The sequence below is a fragment of the Cherax quadricarinatus genome, chromosome 18 (genome assembly GCF_038502225.1).
Source record: "Cherax quadricarinatus isolate ZL_2023a chromosome 18, ASM3850222v1, whole genome shotgun sequence".
NCBI lineage: Eukaryota > Metazoa > Arthropoda > Malacostraca > Decapoda > Parastacidae > Cherax > Cherax quadricarinatus.
In genome coordinates this window covers 28522297-28547911 of record NC_091309.1, presented here as the reverse complement: position 1 = coordinate 28547911, position 25615 = coordinate 28522297, and the positions used below count along the sequence as shown (strand labels likewise).

Below are 25615 nucleotides of genomic sequence, written 5' to 3'. Positions count from 1 at the left end.
TGTCAAGAAATTTTAATGAAAATAAGAAAAAAAATTGGAGTTAAACAAGTTAAGAAAGCCTAGGGAAAGTATGGATTTGTCCGTTAAAAACAGAGTAGGAGAGTTAGTAGATGGGGAGAGGGAGGTATTAGGTAGATGGCGAGAATATTTTGAGGAACTTTTAAATGTTGAGGAAGAAAGGGAGGCGGTAATTTCATGCACTGGCCAGGGAGGTATACCATCTTTTAGGAGTGAAGAAGAGCAGAATGTAAGTGTGGGGTAGGTACGTGAGGCATTACGTAAAATGAAAGGGGGTAAAGCAGCTGGAACTGATGGGATCATGACAGAAATGTTAAAAGCAGGGGGGATATAGTGTTGGAGTGGTTGGTACTTTTGTTTAATAAATGTATGAAAGAGGGGAAGGTACCTAGGGATTGGCGGAGAGCATGTATAGTCCCTTTATATAAAGGGAAAGGGGACAAAAGAGATTGTAAAAATTATAGAGGAATAAGTTTACTGAGTATACCAGGAAAAGTATACGGTAGAGTTATAATTGAAAGAATTAGAGGTAAGACAGAATGTAGAATTGCAGATGAGCAAGGAGGCTTCAGAGTGGGTAGGGGATGTGTAGATCAAGTGTTTACATTGAAGCATATATGTGAACAGTATTTAGATAAAGGTAGGGAAGTTTTTATTGCATTTATGGATTTAGAAAAGGCATATGATAGAGTGGATAGAGGAGCAATGTGGCAGATGTTGCAAGTTTATGGAATAGGTGGTAAGTTACTAAATGCTGTAAAGAGCTTTTATGAGGATAGTGAGGCTCAGGTTAGGGTGTGTAGAAGAGAGGGAGAATACTTCCCGGTAAAAGTAGGTCTTAGACAGGGATGTGTAATGTCACCATGGTTGTTTAATATATTTATAGATGGGGTTGTAAAAGAAGTAAATGCTAGGGTGTTCGGGAGAGGGGTGGGATTATGGGGAATCAAATTCAAAATGGGAATTGACACAGTTACTTTTTGCTGATGATACTGTGCTTATGGGAGATTCTAAAGAAAAATTGCAAAGGTTAGTGGATGAGTTTGAGAATGTGTGTAAAGGTAGAAAGTTGAAAGTGAACATAGAAAAGAGTAAGGTAATGAGGGTATCAAATGATTTAGATAAAGAAAAATTGGATATCAAATTGGGGAGGAGTATGGAAGAAGTGAATGTTTTCAGATACTTGGGAGTTGACGTGTCGGCGGATGGATTTATGAAGGATGAGGTTAATCATAGAATTGATGAGGGAAAAAAGGTGAGTGGTGCGTTGAGGTATATGTGGAGTCAAAAAACGTTATCCATGGAGGCAAAGAAGGGAATGTATGAAAGTATAGTAGTACCAACACTCTTATATGGATGTGAAGCTTGGGTGGTAAATGCAGCAGCGAGGAGACGGTTGGAGGCAGTGGAGATGTCCTGTCTAAGGACAATGTGTGGTGTAAATATTATGCAGAAAATTCGGAGTGTGGAAATTAGGAGAAGGTGTGGAGTTAATAAAAGCATTAGTCAGAGGGCAGAAGAGGGGTTGTTGAGGTGGTTTGGTCATTTAGAGAGAATGGATCGAAGTAGAATGACATGGAAAGCATATAAATCTATAGGAGAAGGAAAGAGGGGTAGGGGTCGTCCTCGAAAGGGTTGGAAAGAGGGGGTAAAGGAGGTTTTGTGGGCGAGGGGCTTGGACTTCCAGCAAGCGTGCATGAGCGTGTTAGATAGGAGTGAATGGAGACGAATGATACTTGGGACCTGACGATCTGTTGGAGTGTGAGCAGGGTAATATTTAGTGAAGGGATTCAGGGAAACCGGTTATTTTCATGTAGTCGGACTTGAGTCCTGGAAATGGGAAGTACAATGCCTGCACTTTAAAGGAGGGGTTTGGGATATTGGCAGTTTGGAGGGATATGTTGTGTATCTTTATACGTATATGCTTCTAAACTATTGTATTCTGAGCACCTCTGCAAAAGCAGTGATAATGTGTGTGTGTGGTGAAAGTGTTGAATGATGAATGTATTTTCTTTTTGGGGATTTTCTTTCTTTTTTGGGTCACCCTGCCTCGGTGGGAGACGACCAACTTGTTGAATATATATATATATATATATATATATATATATATATATATATATATATATATATATATATATATATATAATATGCAATGAGATCACAAACAGGTGATACCAGAAAACGCAAAACAACCACTGTGAAAGAATAAGTGAAATTCCAACCGCTTTCGTGACTTCTCACGAAAGCGCTTGGAATTTCACTATTCTTTCACAGTGTGTTTTGCATAGTGAGTGTGTGTGTGTGTGTGTGTGTGTGTGTGTGTGTGTGTGTGTGTGTGTGTGTGTGTGTGTGTGTGTGTGTGTGTGTGTGTGTGTAAATATATAAACTGATCTCTGGCCGAAGGAGACTCGAACCTACGAACTTTGGAACAAGGTACGCAGTACCTTACCATTCTCACCACACTGGACCAATACCTTGGCGTCCAGCTTGCCCTAGACGTTTGATCCAAGGCAGCCAGCTTTAAGGGAGAAGGCTTACAGTTTTTCATCTCATCCCCTGCATGCATCAGCCTTACTAGAGATTTTAACAATGCAAGGAATTCGCAAGAGCAGGCGAAATATACACAAACACTGATCTCTGGCCGAAGGAGACTCGAACCTACGAACCTTGGAACAAGATGTTTGTGTATATTTCGCCTGCTCTTGTGAATTCCTTGCATTGTTAAAATCTCTAGTAAGGCTGACGCATGCAGGGGACGAGATGAAAAACTGTACGCCTTCTCCCTGAAAGCTGGCTGCCTTGGATCAAACGTCTAGCGCAAGCTGGACGCCAAGGCGTTGGTCCAGTGTGGTGAGAATGGTAAGGTACTGCGTACCTTGTTCCAAGGTTCGTAGGTTCGAGTCTCCTTCGGCCAGAGATCAGTGTTTATATATATATATATATATATATATATATATATATATATATATATATATATATATATATATATATATATATATATATAAACAAGTAGGCCGTCTCCCACCGAGGCAGGGTGACCCAAAAAAGAAAGAAAATCCCCAAAAAGAAAATACATTCATCATTCAACACTTTCACCTCACTCACACAATCACTTTTTGCATAAGTGCTCAAAATACAACAGTTTAGAAGCATATACGTATAAAGATACACAACATATCCCTCCAAACTGCCAATATCCCAAACCCCTCCTTTAAAGTGCAGGCATTGTACTTCCCATTTCCAGGACAAGTCCGGCTATATAAAAATAACTGGTTTCCCTGAATCCCTTCAATAAATATTAACCTGTTCACACTCCAACAACTCGTCAGGTTCCAAATACCATTCGTCTCCATTTACGCCTATCTAAAAACGCTCACGCACGCTTGCTGGAAGTCCAAGCCCCTCGCCCTCAAAACCTCCTTTACCCCCTCCCTCCAACCTTTTCGAGGACGACCCCTACCCAGCCTTCCTTCCCCTACAGATTTGTACGCTCTCCATGTCATTCTACTTTGATCCATTATCTCTAAAAGACCAAACTACCTCAACAACCCCTCTTCAGCCCTCTGACTAATACTTTTATTAACTCCACACCTCCTAATTTCCACACTCCGATTTTTCTGCATAATATTCACACCACCACTGCCCTTACACAGGACATAACAGAGTTGTGGATGAGTGGAACAAACTCCCAAGTACCGTCGTAGAAGCTAAGACGTTGTGTAGTTTTAAAAATAGGTTAGATAAATACATGAGTGGGTGTAAGTTGGACCTGACTAGCTTGTGCTGCTAGGTCAGATACCGTGCTCCTTCCTTAAGCGAATTTGACCTGACCTGACCTGACTAGGTTAGGGCGTCAACTTAAGCCGGTAGGAGAACTGGACCGGCCTCGTATGGGCCATTAGGCCTGTTGCAGTGTTAGAGTCTCAAAACTCCAGCCCGCTGCAATCGTGTCATTACGATTTCTTGAGTCATGTTGACGGCAGTGAAGGGACTTGAGCTAGAGTTCGTCAGGGCCACGCTAGCTGGAGATTCGTCTGTAAAAACTTGCATCTGTGGTCACAGTGGTGCCTGTGCTAACCTTCCTATGGTGTAGAAATATACCTAGTTGGATGAATCTTATTGTGGCTAGCTGGTCTAGTGGCTAACGCGACGGGCTGGAGTTTTGAGACTATGACCGCGGGTTCAATCCCGGCCGGGGGTATGGTTTGTGGATGACACACGGATTACCATGGCAGTGGCCTCCATCGCAGACACCGCGAGACTCCAAGCAGACATTAACCAAATCTTTGAATGGTCCACTCAAAATAATATGAAGTTCAACGAGGAGAAATTTCAACAACTCAGAAATGACAAACTTGAAGAAATTAAAAATGTATCAGGGTATACGACAAATTCTAACCATACAATAGAGCGGAAAAGTAGTGTGAAGGCCCTGCGAGTGATAATGTCAGAGGATCTCGCCTGGAAAGACCACAACAATGTATCTACCTCATCCGCTAGGAAAATGACAGGATGAATAATGAAAACCTTCAAAACTAGGGACGCCAAGCCCATGATGATTCTCTTCAAATCGCTTGTGCTCTCTAGGCTGGAATACTGCTGTACACTAACGGCCCCCTTCAAGGCTGGCGACATTGCAGACCTGGCGAGTGTACAAAGAACTTGCACGGCACACAAGTACGATAAGGCACCTAAACTACTGGGAACGGTTGAAGGTCCTTGATCTGTATTCCCTCGAACGAAGGCGGGAGAGATACATGATAATATACACTTGGAAGGTCCTGGAGGGATTGCACCAAACCTGCACATGAAAGTCACTCCCTATGAAAGCAAAAGACTCGGCAGGAGATGCAACATTCTCCCGATGAAAAGCAGGCACGCCACGAGTACATTCAGAGAGAACACAATAAGAGTCCGGGGCCCCCGACTGTTCAATTGCCTCCCGGCATACATAAGGGGGATTATCAATAGACCCTTGGCTGTCTTCAAGAAGGCACTGGACAGGCACCTAAAGTCAGTACCTGACCAACCGGGTTGTGGTTCGTACATCAGCTTGCGTGCAACCAGCAGTAACAGCCTGGTTGATTAGACCCTGGTCCACCATGAGGCCTGGTCTCAGACCGGGCCGCGGGGGCGTCGACCCCCGAAACCCTCTCCAGATCAACTCCAGGTCTCAGGCTAAATATAACTGTGCTTATTATAATAAAGCTAGGAAAGTTTCCTAAGGTTCTTTTGGTACAAAACTATTAATTTTTGCATTAACACAAATGAAAAAATATATCTTCAAGCGTATAAGAGAATTTTTTTAGAAAAGACTTAATTTTAAACGAGTTCTTGCTAACTGGCCAGTTTTACCTATTCGGCGCGCGCACGCGCACGCGCACGCGCACGCGCGCGCGCACACACACACACACACACACACACACACACACAAGAATTTCAAAGTGAACACACGAGTGTAAATAAAGCAAGAGTGTCAGAGATAAAATGCTTGTACTTTACATTGTAGCAACTTCAGTGTGGTGCGAACAAATTTCTGCCGGCTTGAACGACGGAGACTTAGGGAGTGGGGCCCCTGTCTGTCACCTTTAGCTGATCTCAACGACAATCAATATACTTGCAGCCATGTCCCTCGTAGAGCTTATCTTAGTGCGCCGAGGAAACACAAGCAACCACACTGACCAAATTTACCCACAAAATCATATTTACCTGTCAGGCCTTGCAGCCAGGCCTGAGTCCCTTGTTAATTGGCTCTTCTTCAACCAGGTTGTTCCTATTAGCGACCCCTCTGACACCCACAGCCTTGACAACCTTATTGATCAAGCACTTCAATTACCAAGTAATGCTTATACTACTTCTTACAAGTAGTATAAGTAAGGATAACTATTTTTGTCAATATCCCACATGGCAATTTTGCTGCAAGTGGCACTCTTAAATAATGTTTAAATGGCAGTTAGCTGTGTAGGCGAGGGAGGTGTGGGCGAAGGGGCAGCATGACGGTCAACTGGGAGGTTTGGGAGACATGCAAGTGTGACAGTGGAGAGGGAGAAATGACAGGGTGAGGGGATAAAAGGGAAGAGCTGGTGAGGAAAGAAAAGGACGAGTGAGGGGAGGAAAGAAAAGGACGAGTGAGGGGAGGAAAGAAAAGGACGAGTGAGGGGAGGAAAAGACATTGTGATGGTAGTGGCGGCGACGATGGTGGGTGATGGCGGCGACGATGGTGGGTGATGGCGGCGACGATGGTGGGTGACGGCGGCGGCGGCAGGTGCAAAATACCTCCACCAAAAAAAAGGGAAATCAGTAAGTTCACTGAGAAAACTCTACGGTACTTTTGAAGTGGGATCTGAAGAAGCTCCTCAAATCAACGTCTAACCAGCCAGCCGGCCAGCCAGTAATAGCCTGGTCGATCAGGCCTTGATCCTCCAGACTTGGTCTAGGGCTGGGCCGCGGGGGCATTAACCCCCAGAAACGTCCTTCAGGTTACGTATGTTTTTTTTTTTTCCATTGGTTACCGGCATACTTCCCCGCGGCCCGGTCCCAGACCAGGCCTCCCGGTTGCTGGCCTGACAGACCACTCCAATGTATGCACCACAGCCTAGATAATAACTGATTTGAGCTTAGCGAGTTTACTCTTAAAGACAGACAGGTTTGCTGGTAATTCCTCTTATGGATGAATGAAGGGTGCTGAAAAGGCTTGGTCCCCTTACAATTAGAAAGTTCCCTCCTAACATACCTACGGTGCGCCTGCTTTTCATTGGAGTCTCTTACTTTTACTATGGAATGATTCCAGTGTGGGGGGTTTGGGAAAGAGTAAGAAAGTGAAGTGGAGAGGAATATAGACGGATGAGTAGAAAGACGTAGACGAGTAAGCGGATGAAGGACAAATTTGGACGATGAAAGTAAAAGGACGGAAAAAGGTAAGAGGAAAAGATGAGCCGTGTAGAGGGAAGATGAACGTTCACAGGAAACAAAATCCAGTAGGTCAGGATACTGCTGAACACTAATAGCCAATTTCTAGGCGAAATTGCAGATCTGGAGAATATAAGAACTCTTACTGCATGTATAATTACAATAAAGCACCTAAATTACTGGGATCATTGACCCTGTACTCCTCGAAACACAGGCGAGAAAGCCGCATAATTTACACCTGGAAAATCAGAGGGACTAGTCCTAAATTTCCACATCGATATCACTCTTAATGAAAGTAAACGACTCTGCAGGCAGTGCAACATCCCTCCAATGAAAAGCAGGGGTGCCGTGAATACACAAAGATAACACTATAGGTGTCAGAGGCCCAAGACTGTTCAATTGCCTCCTAGCATACGTAAAGGGGATTACCAATACACTCGTAGTTGTCTTAATGAGGGAGCTGACAGATACTTAAAGTCAGTACCTGACCAGCCGAACTGTGGTCATGTTGGACTGAGTGCGACCAGCAATAACAGCCTGGTTGATCAGGCCTTGATCCACCGCAAGGCCTGGCCATGGACCGGGCTACAGGCGCGTCGACCCCTGAAACACCCTCCAGGTCGGCAGGTGCCAGCCGGAACTCCTCCCACCTTTTCCCACCATACACACTACAAGGGTAAAATTATAACCTTAAACAGTACTATAAGAGAGGACTGAGGCTAAGAATACACAAGAGCTGAAGGGACAGGGGATGAACAACGCAGATGTTATGAAGTATTCTATCAGTTTCTGGGTAGCAAAAAAGCGGATAAAACTTAACTAAAATTTGTTCACCACTGAAACCCTGAAGTAGTAGAGGAGAACTCGGTTCCAGGAGTACTTTACTGACTGCTGCAAGCATGCAATATGTATCCGCTGCGAATATGAGAAATAAAAAGGAGCCAGGACCGTGTCTTGGAATTTTGCTTTGTTTACTATACCTGTGTTGTCAGAAAACTGAATATCGATTTGCCTATTTTATCGTTAAATAAATTAATCTCACTGTGTGCTATTAATACATAATCGTATTCGTCGAGTGGATTCGCAAAATCCGTGCAGACTACAACTGAATTTTGATTTTCTTCCGAAGCCTCCGTAATGCTTCAGCAAGCGAGTCAAGCACCATCTTCTCGCTCTAAATCCATGCTAGTTTGGGTTCTGCAGGTCATGTTTTTCCATCCACTTTGTACCCTTGATATACCTTTGACGAGTTCCCAGAATTTTTATATTCACGGAGCTCGGCAATAATTCAGTATTGTCTGGTGCCTGCTTGGTCAGCTAAGCCGTTGATGCTGGTGGTCCGCTGACCATTACAGCCTGGTTAACCTGGCACTTGCAGAAGATACGTACCCAATTTCCTCTTGAAGACTTCTACACCTGTCCTAGCAGTGTTTGATATCTTTCTGGTAAGATGTTGACTTTGTCAATGGTCCAAGTCGGACCGAAACGTCGTCGTAAGCTTCTGTCTTTTATGTGCGGGTTATTTGTGTATCGTTCCAGTCACGGTATTGTGCCTTTTTGTTATTTAAGATGTTGAATAGGCTGGGGCAACTTTCCAAAGACTGATGCGCAATGGTAGTACTCCCGAGTACCGTCATAGAAGCTAAGACCTTGTATAGTTTTAAGAATAGGTTGGATACATGAGTGGGTGTGGGTGGGTGTGAGTTGAACCTGATTAGCTTGGGCTACCAGGTCTGGTGCCGTGCTCCTTCCTTAAGTGGAAGTGACTTGACTAGGTGGTAATTGTTCTAGGCCGGAGGGTGGCATGGACCTGCTTCGCATGGATCAGTAGACCTGTTGCAGTGTTACTTCTTTATGTTATGTTCTTATTTTTTTGCCAGCGCTTTATTGTTGTATTTGCGCAGAGGAACTATGTCTATCATTTAAGACCTCTGGTATTTCACCTAGACCTAAACTTTAAAAATAAAAATCTGCTAGTGGTACATGGCACTATAATTAACCAACTCTATGAATCCAATCCCGGTGCTGCATGTGTGGGCATGTTTTCTGTTTTGATCAAACTCAATGGGTTTAATGCTATGTTAAGATATAAGATTAAGGGTAGTCAGAGGTAGTTCTTTACCTGGATTTAGCGTATGCGCAATTTTTTTTACCAATTTCCTGGACGGCTATTTGTTATATAAGTGCTTCTTCAGTTCGGTATGAATGTTTAAGCCTCTGTTCTACGTCAATTTTATTTTTCTTAAGTTCGCTGTGACATGTTCTCTTTTTTAAACAATTCAATAACCCTTTTACTTGTATACATTCTTTTATGTTCTCATTCGTGATCTTTTTTATTTTTATTCGTTTACAAACGCTTTGGGCAAGGGGGATGGGAGGCAATGAGATTCCATCCAAGGAAACAAGAGGATGGCTCCAGTTTCCCCATTTTTAATTAAATCTGCTTCCCACTCACTTAACTGAATCAGCGCTTTTGAAGAATGCCGAATTTTCTCAGCGGAACATACATATTAGAGACTTTTGTGCTTATGTATTCTAGTTTCGGAGAAACTGGTCCATCTCTTTCTGACAGACTTAGGGAGCACAAAAATAGTGTTAGGCTTGCCGACACTAACAATGCTCTTTTTTGTCACATCAGAGATCATAGCCATCCTATTGACTAGTCTGCTAAAACTGCCTTCCCTACTTCCAACTCGAACAGTCGCCGTCTAGTTGAATCCTCTCTAATACACAACTTTCCTTGTATGAACCTTAGCCCTGGCTTCGTCTCTGTAGATGCCTTCCTCTCCCACTACATTGTAAAATGCTCCAAACTTCAGAACACCCGTGACTTAACCTGAATCCTCATTTTTTCTTTCTTTTTCTTCTTCCTCTTCCTCTTTCCTTTTCTCCTCTGGGTTGTCTTTCTCTCCCCTGTCTCGTGTTTCTGTTCCTTCTTCATTTATTTTATTTCGCCACTTCCCCTTTCACGCACCTCTGTGCGCTTGCTCTCCCTCTGTGGGCTTCTAGCTCTCTTGCAGTGCTCCCCTTTGTTTTTGACTGGCTCGTCATCCTTATTTCCCACTTCTACCACTACTACTACTACTACTACAACTACTGATGAAATTAAGACATGTGCGGCGTCTGGTTGTCTTTGTTGTGGACGTTTCGCCATCCAGTGGCTGGCTGGATGGCGAAACGTCTACGATGGTGATGCCCGGGTGTTGTGCATGTGTCTTAATTTCATCTTGTCGGTATTATATACAATTCTTGTACTACTACTACTACTACTACTACCTCCACCTCTTCCTGCCTATATATAGCCGTCCTGCTCCACCTCTGTTAGTGTGACTTTGTCAATGGTCCAAGTCGGACCGAAACGTCGTCGTAAGCTTCTCTCTTTTATGTGCGGGTTATTTGTGTATCGTTCCAATCACGGTATTGTGCCTTTTTGTTATTTAATATCTCTTCTCACTGCCTATTTCTGGAGCGCTCCATCCTGATTTTTTTTTTTTTTTACTTCAAGAAGGGTGTTATCGCAAAGTATTATGATTGTTTATGCTACTGATTTATTCCTCACTGTTCGTGACGATCAAGTCTAGTTCTGTACGTTTTTTTTTTTTATCCGTTAGTTTAGAGGAAATGTGCTTCCAGGAACTATTTCTAATATGATACTGTTTGCAAACTTCCATTTCACACTGTAAACTTGAAATCTCGAAAGAGAATCTTGTGACGATTTTCAAGGCAGCCATCTATCTTCCTTATCTGTTTTGTGAATTGCTCAGCCGGTTCCTGACGGTGATTTATATACAAGAATAATTATTAGGTGCTTGTTCTTCACTTTAATGCCCATTACTTTTACTTTTGTCATTGATAAATTCAGCAGTTCTCTACAAAAAAGAATTTCACACTGAATCCTGCTCTTCCAAGTAATTTATTTACTGTCATATATAGATATTGCACTGAGAGTGGGAGAAAGGTTTGCTATGTTACATTAACACGTGTATTTTCTGCTGCCCTTCCTTGTCTTTACATTTATGGTATCTCCTCTTTCCTGTATGTGACAAATAATTTAAGTTTTAATAACCTCTTTTTAAGATGTATTTTCTTAGCATTCCGGGACAAGACAGATGATGGCAGCTCAGTAATACTCATACCCGCTCCCCCCTTCTTCCCATTTCCCTATCCCAATGGAAAACCACTGACCTCCATGATTTTATTTTCATGCCTTCTGTTCCACTTCCATAGGTAACGAGACGCTGACATCTCATTACCCCTACTACCACCTTCAACTTCATCGTATCTATCAATGTATGATTATTTCTCCAACAAGAGGTGTATGTGGTGATGGAAGTGGCATCGGGATGGGAGTTTGATGGGGAGGTGGGAGTGGAATGGTAGAGGGTTTGAAAGTGACAGACGGGCAGAAGACATACCTGTGAACTATTCTGAGGGTTTAACCTGACTGGGCCTGAGGTCAGGCATGTGGGAGAATGGAAAGGGTAGACTAATGGATGGACGAGGATGCCGGGAAGGAGATTTAATGAAGCACAAGGGTTGAGACATCGTGGGTGGGTCACATGAATAAGGTTTGCTCACCACCACTTACCCAACTGCAGGCTTTTCCTCCTAGCAAGATGGATTACTTTCTCCCAATTTTCTAGGCCCCACTCTTTTCTTCTTTCCCCTCCCCCGCTCTCTGGTCTCTATTTACACAGTGGTTTTACTGGGATACTTTAAGAGTTCCTACATTATTTACAAGCTAAGAGCTGTTACCTTACCTCCACTCATCTGAGAGCTTTTTTATTGTTATGAATCATACAAATAAGGAACAATATGAAGTTGAAGCTATCTGTGGGCCAGCATTTGGTCAACTGACTATTTAATCGATGTTATGCTGTGCGAACATGTTCCAGACTCGTCGGTCATTCTAGGAATTTATAATCTCAGATGAAGTAATGTTCTTGAGAATGGTACAAACCAGTGTAGATACCGTTCGCTGCCCGTCCTGTGTAAAAGCATTCTCTTTAACAGCCTCCCACCATGCTTAAGGGGAATTGCCAATAGGCCCCTGGCTGCCTTCAAGAGGGAGCTAGACAGATACTAAAGTCGGTGCCGGATCAGCCGGACTGTGGTTCGTACGTTCGACTACGTGCGGCCAGCAGTAACAGCCTGGTTGATCAGGCCCTGATCCACCGGGAGGCCTGGTCGTGGACCGGGCCGCGGGGGGCGTTGATCCCCGGAATACCCTCCAGGTAAACTTCTCCCTGACCACGAAATAGAGCCAAGTGTAGTACCTAACAACACTGGCCTTGTACATAACAGCAAGGCCACATACATCCGGTGTTGAAGGCTCTGTTAAAACGACACACCACTCCAGGCCGGGTTCAGACGAGGGATAAGTCGTCTTTGTTCTCTATTCTGTCAAAAAGTCGTAGTTGAAAGAAGGAGCATACAATCCAAGAAAGTGGAACGTATTCATGGCGTGAACACACCTGTCTCGTACCGAGTCCTGCAACCTCTACTGTCGAACAGATACGACTAAGTCTAGGTGCTGCAAGCTTCCTTGCCTCCTTGTTTGCCAGATTTACTACGCAGTTCGTCATGGTCAGTTTGGAATAAAATGTTCACCAAGGATATCAACCTCATCCCCAGTTCCAACTCTCTCCCACAACCCGTAGCTGTTACTGCATGGCTATCGGGCGTAACCCCTAGGCCATGGGGTTACCAACTTTTTTAATAATTAGTAGTGGCGCAGCCAACATGAACCAGCGCAATATTAATGTTTTGCCAAAAATCAGCAAGGCCAAAACCTGCCAGTTATCACGACACTTTTGAAAGCTTTAAGCTTAATGTACAAAATAAATATCGGTCCCTATAAATTTAGATAATTTCTGAAATCGCCAGGGAAAATTGTACAAGACCACCTAAACACGATGTTCTAGCTGCTGTTGCTCTATAACAAGAGCAACTGAAAAATGCCTGGTTTTCATTTTAATGTTCCACAAGCCAAAAATCACCTTATTTTAAGACCTGATTTCTCCCTTCAAGGGCAAAATGTCTATCCAGAAAATAGTTATAGTTTAGAATCTGTTTTCTAATAAAGTTTATTTTTTAAGCAAATTGGTTGTGCTGCTTTTTTGCTATTGGTCTTCAAAAAGAGCCTAAAATTCACCGTGAAGTCTGTGAGGGGATTTTTAAGTACCATTAGCACAGGAACTAAAAACGTTTGGAGTCTGATATTTTAGGATTGTGACGATGTTCACTTGGGTAGCTGGCTACAATAATGTCATACTGAAATGTTTTTCTTTGGAGATACAGGCTGCTGAATTCAAGATTCAGTTTTACGTGACTTTTTTCGCATACTTTGGCTTCATACTGTGAAAAAAAATAAAAGCGTGTAAATTTCAGGACTGTGATTTTTTAAATCAGTTCCAAAAGTTGTACAGGCATGTCTACTTATACAACTTCTACTCTTCAAGACAAAGCCACAGAAATAACCTAAACACTGCTGATTGAGGCATAGCAACTCCTAGAGCTTGCAGATTTTGCCACGAGTCCCTTGTGCCATACTCTGTCAAAAAACACAGCTATGTCCGGTGCTATTACACAATCTTAGATTCATCCAGTAATTGATGCCACACCGTGGAGAGGTTTAACAGCAGATCAACAGTAGACTGACCTTTCCTGAAGCCATATTGACGGTCACAAAGAAGCAAATCGTAGTCGAATTTACACTGTACTAAGCAGTGCTATAGATGCAAGTTAGAGGTGATGCTAGCTGGTATGCGCGTCTACCCAGCAATCTTGAGGTTATCCTATCTGGGCCCACATAACCTTTCCTTGGTCCTGGGATGATACACTTCATCCTGCCTTACTGTCACTTACAACTTTGACAGTTCTTACGGCTAGAAAGGATTTTCCTGCTGGATCAGGAATTTGCATCTTGACAACAAATTGTTCAGCAAAGAGGTCAGCTTTCTCCTGACTACCAGTAGAGACGGTTCCACTCTGTCGATTTAGAGGTAGACTAATGCCATCAGGTTCATGATCTTGTCGGTCCTTGATCAAGAACACCAGGTTCTGGAGCCCACCCTCCCTGATAACGGTTTTCTTTGTGTGTCAACCTCCCATCTAGAGATGGCCCACTTTGAGACCTTTTCCCTTTGCCGACATGCTTACCTATGCGGGTTCCCCTTAGAGCGGGATGCTTCTTATACCTTCTCCGAGCTTTGTACTAGCGGCCTCTCCACAACGAAAGGCGAACCAAGGCTGATCTGAAGGCTTCGTCACATACTGCCGGTGAGGGATGCATCGAGTTGGAGATTAAGGATACATTCACTGAAGGCATTCACTTGGTTATCAATGTCACAAAGAACACTCCAATCGGTATCGGCAAGATCCGAGCAAAGGGCCGGCAGTTTCTTTTTTCCCACAGTTGGGCAGTGTCTTTACCTTTGATGAGTTCAAGGTAAAGACGTGTATATTCTTCACCTCGTTTTGTTGAAATCTTGTGTAGAGCGCGCCTTGTGGTCAGATGATCCGATACAGCCAAGGGGTTTACAAGTGACTGTCTTCAGAGATCGATCGATCACTCATTCTCCATCTCTCATTTCCCTTCTCTCTCTCTCTTTCCCCCTCTTGTCTTAACCATATCTTCCCAGTTCCTCTCTCTTTAATAACGAATGTAAATAAACCCATATTTGAATTTGGATCTAATTTATTTTTAATTTTCTTGATCTATGTTTCTTACCAACACTACATGATTGTTGTTCGTGTGCAAGAAATGACGTGGTCATACTGCAACAATACTGAATCTTCCTGCACTATAGTTTTTATCAAATGCACCGATATATTTATGTGAAATGAGGTATACAGTTTTTGTGGTACCAAACTAACCTAACGACCTACCCGTGACCTGTTGCGAGAGGGAACCAGACAAGTTCAAGTCAGTTCCTGATCAGCCAAGTTGTCATACATAAACCATACCACGGGCGGGGATAGAACCCGCGATCTTAAGTTTTGACTCTGATCGCGGGTTCTATCCCCGCCCGTGGTATGGTTTGTTTTGCAATCGTGTCATTACGATTTCGTGAGTCTTGTCATACATACGTTGGTCTGCGTGCGGCAGGCACGAAGAACTGGTCAGCAACCAGGAGACCTGGTCTGAGACTGGGCCGCAGGGGTGACCCCAGAAACACTATAGCTAAGCTACAGTTAAGTGTTTTTTATGTAAATAATGCTATTTTAACTAATTTGTCTATGTGATACCTTTAATAATTTTCATTTCTGTGTACGATAGTACATCGTGAGAGATAGTAATTTCAATATAATAGCAATTCAAGATCTACTGGAAAGAAACCTCTGAAGCTGCCGCAGCTACTAAACCAATAGTGAAATGGCTGACGATATTTTCATCGTCTTACTGATGTCTTCCATCTCAGACCTGATGTACACGAAATCCATCTTGTGATGGAATATGATTGGGAGACGTATTATTTGTGTGAAGGGAAGCACCGTACTGCAGACGTACACAATTTTATTCATTTAAAAGTAGGAGGGGTGTGCCGTTATCACATACGAACCTTACAAAAACGGTTGTCTTAAGACAGTTGTGTAGTATTGTGATAATACGCAAATAATACATGTTTGTGCGAGTAAAACAGGTGTAGCATTAGGATACCAAGAGGTTTGGCATCGAGGGGAGCTTTGTCATTCCAAAACTTTACTGAGATAAACTTAATATATATCATAACGCTACACATTTTATTCACATACTCATCGGTATTTGATAGCATCTTGTATCCCAACGCCTGTGTTAATCCTACCTGTAAGCAACACAGCTACCACTAAGCCAAGTCACACCAAAGTTAAAAGGAGAACATTACTTTAATACACAAACAATGTTAAAGGGTTAGTCTGGGAGGAGAAGCACGTGGTGAGACTACAAACGTGTAATCTGCCCTCTTTAAAGCGAGTGAACAAAAGATTAACTTACCCATGGAGGGTTGTACCAGGGCTTGTGGAAGCGCGCTGGACCTTGCTGAAGGTGGATCTTGTGCGAGTGTGGGCGTGGTTCTGGCATAGTGGGCGGTGTGGGAGTGGGGCCTGGAGGACCCCGGGCGGCAGCCAGCATCAGCGCACCTGGCAGGACTCTCACAGAGGGCCAGTTGACACGTGGCAAGTGGCAGGGTAACCCAACAAACCACCGACCGCACTAGCGCTACCCTCTACACACTATATACACTGCTGCTCAGCCACACCAGAAGCCTACGGCAGCACCTCACAAGTCTAGTCACAGCGGTCACATCAGGGTTATGCTGATCTTGTAACCATGGCACTCTCGATCAGATACAACAATGTATCAATGATCAGCTGACTGCTTTTAACATTATTCACACGATCACACATCACAATACAATTTCAGTTTTGTGAGTAATGCCTTTTGATAGACGCTCGATGCACTTAACACTAAATATCACAGGAAAAGTAGAGCTCCAAATTCAACTCATCGCCTGTAAATTGAGAATCGATATTGAGTGTGTTAAGGCACGTGTGGTACACAAGATCTCCACATCAATGGCTCCTCCATTTACTCCTTCCACGGCCAGCAGTACACTGATTGTACTGGTAATAATAACTCTTGATTAAGCCAAGTTTATAAGGTCTTCAACAAGTACTTTCCCCATTAAACTTATCAAAATGTCAAAAAAAAAAAATTTGCAATAAGATATTGACACCCAATTTTTCTTAACTCTGGTATTCATCTATTTTTGAGATATCAAAACTATTTTATATGTAAACTCGTTAGTGTTTACCCCTCATCTACACTATTGCAAAACCAATGCTTATGTATTTCTTTTCTTTTAGATAATCTATATCTGTCAATTTTTTTAATCCATGGTTACGAGGTGTATCATATTTTGTTACTACTAACACCGTAGAGCAAATGCATGTTTTTAACCAACTCTGACTCTACGCCTTTCAAGATTTGGGTTGTATGGTCTACTAAGTAGTAAGATACTTCTCTCATTCAGTTAAAAATAAAAATGTATATTTTACATCATTATTAATTCACTGTCGTTATTAGCACTAGTTTTTCAGTTATTTAACTAGATGTATATCAATACCAATTGGTTACCAACCTAACATACAGATATAACTACAATCTAAACAATGCTTAACCCATTTGTTGCAGTTCTAATCATTTTAAGAATTCGTTCAGTCTCAGGCTATTATCACCAGCAAATTTTGTCTTAAAAAAAAAAATTCCCCTGCCATGTACGCCACAAAACTGATTGAAGGGGCCTTCTAAAATGGTTTCAATACCACTGGCCTTGGTGCGCACATAAATACACTGCAGCCTTTTGCTATACCCCCCCCCCCACGTCAACCTTTTCAATTCAAGCGTACAATTCTCCTCTGAACTGCCGTTCATTCATTTTTGCTGGATCTCGTTTATCACGTTAATTCAGTACAAGTTATGCATGGCCAGGTTTGGATAAGTTAAAAGTAAGGTTAGGTTTATTTACATAAAAGAAAACGGATACCACTGATACTCTGGCACACCCCTAGTGTATAACTACATCAAGGTAAAATATGACGAAGCTCTACAGGCAGACAGAAGAGTTGCCAGAACGCTGAGTTTCTTGTAGCAACATAGTACTGGCATAGACAATTGTCGCAACACTGACTATATTACAGTCGTGACACAGAATTCCACAGTAATCGTGAAAATTTGAAGCTTTCAGTTACTTGTGGTTAACTGTAGTGTGTTAGTCATACGCAGTGCTGGTGATAATGCACTTAGTGAATATAGCCATTTCAACGGTATGGGAGGAGGTGACCGCTGTGAGGGCGGTGGCGGCGGCTGTGAGAGCGGAGACGGCGGCTGTGTGGACTGGGGAGAGAGGCCGGGTGATCCAGGTCTGTGATTGGGGGGGTGAAGATGAGGCGGGGTTGAACGTCCTCTGCCGCCGCCGCCGCCACCAGTGTCATCATCCCCCACAGTGAGTCATCCCAGCTCTACCAACTGTCTCACACCGGCACTACCACTGCTCACGCAGCCACCACCAACTATCAAATACGTCACAAATACCATACGCCACCAACACCACGTAAGTGTCATTGGCTCAGCATCTCTTGGCTTGAAAGTTCTATTTATCCAGCCTATCATTTTTCTTGCGGTAGCAATGGCTACATTGTTTTGATCCTTGAATATGAGATTTTATGACATTATTCTCATGTTTCGCACATAGAACTTGCCCTTTATTGAATAAATATAGTTTGAAATATACCCCATCAATTTCCCCCATTCTTCAATAGCAGAACTAAAATTATTTGTCGTTAATATTGTCTGAGGCCCAATGGAAGACCTTAACGTATTTTGTGAACATTCTCACCATGGTCGCACTTATACCTTTGATGATTTCGCAGAGCTTTTCTACTCCCAGAGCCCGGCCTTGATCGTCTGGTGCTTGCCTGGTCAACCAGGCTGTTACTGCTGGCGGCCCGCTGGCCCATATATCCATCACAGCCTTATTGATCTGGTGCCTAGTGCCCAGCTTTCTCTCAAAGACTTAACACTTGTTCCAGCGTGTTTTTGATTTCTTGTAAGACGCTGAATAGTCCACGGATGTTGATACAATGTCCTCTTATAGTGCTCACGGTGCCCATGCTATCGCGTGAAAACTAGAACCCCAATCCCTTCAATAAATATTACAAAATGGGACCTACGCAGGAAAAAAAAATCGACCCTTTCACTAAGATGTATCAGCTTGGGCAGTTCAAAGTCAGTCTGAAGCATTCTCCAGATAATGCACCTAACTCTATTCAATAAAACTGGAACATTAAAACTTATACTACCTAAAATCAATGTGAAGCTTCCTTTGAGGAAACAAACCCCAGCTGTAAAAGTCTGAAGCCGATCAGAAGATGCATTCTACAGTTATCACAAAATCCAATAATTCCAAATTGGCAATGGTCTATATAAAACTGATGAGAGGAGACTTGTCCATGCCAACTGTTGTATGATCCTTTCGCTAGGCACAGTACACCAGCACTGAAATTTTAAATCAATCAGACGACGTTCTCAAGCTATACACGAAAACCTTGAAGGGAGAAAGAAACTGAAAGAAAACCATACATCCACATAAAGGTGCCCCTTCGGGGTTACTAATAAAGTAAGTGTATATCAACAGAACCAAAACTTAAACGAAAAGTGCAACCACGTATGAATATTCTGGCACGGCTTGAAGAAGCGGAAGCGAGTACGTTGAAGGGGTTGAGAGCGTGAGAACATTGTAGAGGCGTGGGTGGTATATTATAGGTCCCACGTGGGGTATGGCGTACGGTCGAACTGGAAACTAGTTAAAACACCAGGTGATTCGCCAGCCGTTACTAGGCAACACCAGGTGCAGATAAAACCATCACACCCTAGCACTCCACAACCTCGCTCATCTACCCCTCGTGTCTTCTTCCTGCATAAAATCATTATACGTACTATACCACTTAAGCTCATCCCACTTAATATTTTTTTTTTTTTAAATTTCAAACAAACAAGGGGGAATTAATAACTCGTTCCCGATATTGTAGTCGCTTTCCACTTGTTGGAAAGTGTAAACGAGCATGACCGGCTTATGCAGCAGCTGTGTACTATGTAATGTCGACATACTGAAGGCTATCAAGCCACTCCACAAGGCCTTGTTAAATCAAGGGCAATGTCAGGTCATTTATACTTTAACTACCTAGGCATAACTTTGGGAATTTCCTATCAGGGTAAAATTTGTTTGATACACAGCGCAGCTGGCTACTGTGGCGTGTGCTAAGCCTACCATGCTCGGTGAAGGTTACCACAATGTATCAACACAAAAAACTTTTTAGCAATTTTCTTATATTATAAATAAAGGAGGCAAGACTAACCTAACTATTTTAGGGTTCGTCTAACTCCACCGAACCAGTTCACAAATCTTACTGAAAATAGTGGTACTCATATAATAGCTTACACAACCAGCTAATGCCTCATATAATAATGACTAATTTATTGAAAATATATTAACGGCTAATTCATTTACGGTAACTACAATTATTAGTTAACCATAATTAAATTTTGTTGTATAATGAGTTCGGAGAAGGTAAGACTGGAAGATACGTAGCAAGGACAGAAGTACGTGGGAGTTATCAGCAGAGCTGAGAGTCACGGGTGTTATCAGATCAAAGGTGTCCTATGACTGATATAACGTCCCTCACCGAGAAACTTTTACCACTTACCAACACATGAACAATCTCTCAATGTCAGCAGTACTCCACACACTTCACTGGCTAACATACACTACCAAGGACAAAGAAATACCGCACTAAACGTGTGGATAAATATTAATCTTATCCACTGTGTTTAGTACCCAGACTACTGATATGACTATCTTATCAGTTAAGGAAGCTGTTTGTTTTGCAATAATGAATTGCGTCAACTCTCACAGCTCTTCGAATGAATATCAGCTACTCCCTTTAGTTACCTATAGTTTATCTGTACACAATTTAGGGAGATCGCCGCCCCCACAGTCCAGTCCCAGGCTAGGCCTCTGGTTGACTTGGTTGTTGGAGGCTGATCATACTGTCCAACGTAGGCACTACAGCAGAGCTAATAAGGACCTGTCTTCAGAAAATTACCAAGTTCCCTGTTTGTAATTTTCCTTATGTATGAAGGGAAGGTGTTCCAGTCTTCGTTCCATAACGCTACTGAGTTATGCCTTTGTATACACATGGCACCCCTGCTTTTCACTGTAGCACTTACTGAACCTCCTGTTGTCGTAAGGAGTATTATATATGTACAATTTCCAGATATAAATTATGATTTATCTTTCTCGCGTCAATTTATTAACTCTCCTTGTAAATTAACTTATAAAAACGTATATTTAATCACATCTGTGATTAACCTGTGATTTGTATCTATTTTTTTTTACTCTCGCGGCCCTGATGGGGCCCTGGCCTCCCAAACCAATTATAACACACACACACACACACACACACACACTTTGAGCGCTAAGCCTTTATGGATCATACAACGCCTGTGAAACAAGAGAATCATATATTATCCCATATATGTATATTTTGTCCAGACAAACAACATTTACACTGAAGAGCTCTCAGCAAATTTGAACGACTGTTATATTACAGTTATCCAATATATTTAACTATTGTAGCCAGACCCTCCCCCACACACAGACGCATCAGCTGCAAGTACTTTAAATTGTATGATCATTAATAGTAGCATGAAAACAGGTTGCATGTCCTAAGCAACATCAATCTTTATCAAAATCGAATCACCATATCATAATATTATAAATAGGAAAAGTGATAATCCAGTGCTAATCATTCATCTCATGGGGTGGCGGAGGCTCGATCCTCCGTCTGTTGATTACAAGAATAAGTGACATATCCCGCCCATGCCAATGACTACATATAAACAGCAAAGTAGAGAGCCCACATTACCACCACCACCACCACTACTACACACCACCATACAACTTCCTGTTAAAAAAATGATCCCACTGATATGGCACATCCCCCCGGATATAGCACATCTCCCACCAATGAGGCTTATTACCACCGATATGGTGTACACCTCCCTGATAACACATACATCAATAATATTGTTTATCTCACTGATATGGAATATATACTTCACTGAAGGTTTTCTCAGTAAGGTATAACCTGATTAGGTTTATCTTACTGATAAAGTATATCAGCGACAAGTCACATCTCAGTGACAAGGTACATCTCAATGACAAGGCACATCTCAATGACAAGGCACATCTCAATGACAAGGCACATCTCAATGACAAGGTACATCTCAATGACAAGGTACAACTCAGTGACAAGGTACATCTCAATGACAAGGCACATCTCAATGACAAGGCACATCTCAATGACAAGGTACATCTCAGTGACAAGGTACAACTCAGTGACAAGGTACATCTCAATGACAAGGCACATCTCAATGACAAGGCACATCTCAATGACAAGGTACATCTCAGTGACAAGGTACAACTCAGTGACAAGGTACATCTCAATGACAAGGCACATCTCAATGACAAGGCACATCTCAATGACAAGGTACATCTCAGTGACAAGGTACAACTCAGTGACAAGGTACATTTCAATGACAAGGCACATCTCAATGACAAGGCACATCTCAATGACAAGGTACATCTCAGTGACAAGGTACAACTCAGTGACAAGGTACATCTCAATGACAAGGCACATCTCAATGACAAGTCACATCTCAGTGACAAGGTACAACTCAGTGACAAGGTACATCTCAATGACAAGGCACATCTCAGTGACAAGGTACAACTCAGTGACAAGGTACATCTCAATGACAAGTCACATCTCAGTGACAAGGTACAACTCAGTGACAAGGTACATCTCAATGACAAGGCACATCTCAATGACAAGGCACATCTCAGTGACAAGGTACATCTCAATGACAAGGCACATCTCAATGACAAGGCACATCTCAGTGACAAGGTACATCTCAATGACAAGGCACATCTCAATGACAAGGCACATCTCAGTGACAAGGCACATCTCAATGACAAGGCACATCTCAATGACAAGGCACATCTCAATGACAAGGCACATCTCAGTGACAAGGTACATCTCAATGTCAAGGTACATCTCAATGACAAGGCACATCTCAATGACAAGGTACATCTCAATGACAAGGCACATCTCAATGACAAGGCACATCTCAGTGACAAGGTACATCTCAGTGACAAGGTACATCTCAATGACAAGGCACATCTCAATGACAAGGCACATCTCAATGACACGGCACATCTCAATGACAAGGTACATCTCAGTGACAAGGTACAGCTCAATGACAAGGTACATCTCAATGACAAGGCACATCTCAATGACAAGGCACATCTCAATGACAAGGCACATCTCAGTGACAAGGTACATCTCAGTGACAAGGTACATCTCAATGACAAGGCACATCTCAATGACAAGGCACATCTCAGTGACAAGGTACATCTCAGTGACAAGGTACATCTCAATGACAAGGCACATCTCAATGACAAGGCACATCTCAATGACAAGGCACATCTCAATGACAAGGCACATCTCAATGACAAGGCACATCTCAATGACAAGGTACATCTCAGTGACAAGGTACATCTCAATGACAAGGCACATCTCAATGACAAGGCACATCTCAGTGACAAGGTACATCTCAATGACAAGGCACATCTCAATGACAAGGCACATCTCAATGACAAGGCACATCTCAGTGACAAGGTACATCTCAGTGACAAGGTACATCTCAATGACAAGGCACATCTCAATGACAAGGCACATCTCAGTGACAAGGTACATCTCAGTGACAAGGTACATCTCAATGACAAGGCACATCTCAATGACAAGGCACATCTCAGTGACAAGGTACATCTCAATGACAAGGCACATCTCAATGACAAGGCACATCTCAATGACAAGGCACATCTCAATGACAAGGCACATCTCAATGACAAGGCACATCTCAGTGACAAGGTACAGCTCAATGAAGAACAAAAGGGTACAATACCCTGACCGGAACAATACACAAATAACCCGCACATAGGAGAGAGAAGCTTGCGACGACGTTTCGGTCAGTCTTGGATCATGCACAGTCAAACTAACACGAAAGATAGAGGGTTAGTGTGACTTTGTAAATGGTCCAAGAAGGACCAAAACGTCGTCGTAAGCTTCTCTCTTTTATATGCCGGTTATGTACATCTCAGTGACAAGGGACATCATGAAGGTAATGTATTCTTGATGTTTACCTAAGACGGATTTTGGGGGCTAACGCCCCCTCGGCCCAGTCTCAGACCAAGCCCGCTTGGTGGACGACCTTATCAGACAGACAGTTGGTGCCGCGCAATTCATTAGTTAATCAGGAACTGGTTTGAGGACATTAAAAAGTTCTTCCTTGAAGGCGACTAAAGAAACTGTTGATAATAGCCCTTATGAAGGGAGGGTGTTATGTCTGGATAACTTACTATTATTGTTATCAATGTAGCAACGGTGCCTCTGTTTGCATCCTCTGCCGAGCCTCTTGCTTCTGCAAGGAAGTATTTGTATGAGCAGATGAGAGACCAATCTCCTCAACGATAACGCAGTCGACGATAAGGTATATGCTTAAGAAAAGGTATATATTAAAGAAGAGTTATATGTCAACGATATAGTATATGACAACGATATAGTATATGACAACGATATAGTATATGTCAACGATATAGTATATGACAACGATACAGTATATGACAACGATATAGTATATGACAACGATATAGTATATGTCAACGATATAGTATATGACAACGATATAGTATATGACAACGATATAGTATATGACAACGATATAGTATATGTCAACGATATAGTATATGACAACGATATAGTATATGACAACGATATAGTATATGTCAACGATATAGTATATGACAACGATATAGTATATGTCAACGATATAGTATATGTCAACGATATAGTATATGACAACGATATAGTATATGCCAACGATATAGTATATGACAACGATATAGTATATGTCAACGATATAGTATATGACAACGATATAGTATATGTCAACGATATAGTATATGTCAACGATATAGTATATGACAACGATATAGTATATGACAACGATACAGTATATGACAACGATATAGTATATGACAACGATATAGTATATGACAACGATATAGTATATGTCAACGATATAGTATATGACAACGATATAGTATATGTCAACGATATAGTATATGACAACGATATAGTATATGCCAACGATATAGTATATGACAACGATATAGTACATGACAACGATATAATATACGACAACGATATGGTATATGACAACGATATGGTATATGACAACGATATAGTATATGACAACGGTATGGTATATGACAACGATATGGTATATGACAACGATATGGTATATGACAACGATATAGTATATGACAACGATATAGTATATGACAACGATATAGTATATGACAACGATATAGTATATGTCAACGATATAGTATATGTCAACGATATAGTATATGACAACGATATAGTATATGACAACGATATAGTATATGTCAACGATATAGTATATGTCAACGATATAGTATATGACAACGATATAGTATATGACAACGATATAGTATATGTCAACGATATAGTATATGTCAACGATATAGTATATGACAACGATATAGTATATGACAACGATATAGTATATGTCAACGATATAGTATATGACAACGATATAGTATATGACAACGATATAGTACATGACAACGATATAATATACGACAACGATATGGTATATGACAACGATATGGTATATGACAACGATATAGTATATGACAACGGTATGGTATATGACAACGATATGGTATATGACAACGATATGGTATATGACAACGATATAGTATATGACAACGATATAGTATATGACAACGGTATGGTATATGACAACGGTATGGTATATGACAACGATATGGTATATGACAACGATATGGTATATGACAACGATATAGTACATGACAACGATATGGTATATGACAACGATATGGTATATGACAACGATATGGTATATGACAACGATATGGTATATGACAACGATATGGTATATGACAACGATATGGTATATGACAACGATATGGTATAT

General features: G+C 42.0%; 1 protein-coding gene across 1 annotated transcript in view; it reads right to left on the bottom strand.

Moving 5' to 3' along the window:
• Positions 1-25615, bottom strand: part of LOC128689461 (MAP/microtubule affinity-regulating kinase 3) — a 482834-nt gene that overhangs the window by 432239 nt on the left and 24980 nt on the right. The window contains exon 2 of the mRNA XM_070086500.1: positions 15905-16421. Within this exon, the coding sequence (XP_069942601.1) occupies positions 15905-16042 (138 nt within the window). The 5' untranslated portion in view covers positions 16043-16421. The remainder of the gene's footprint in view (positions 1-15904; positions 16422-25615) is intronic.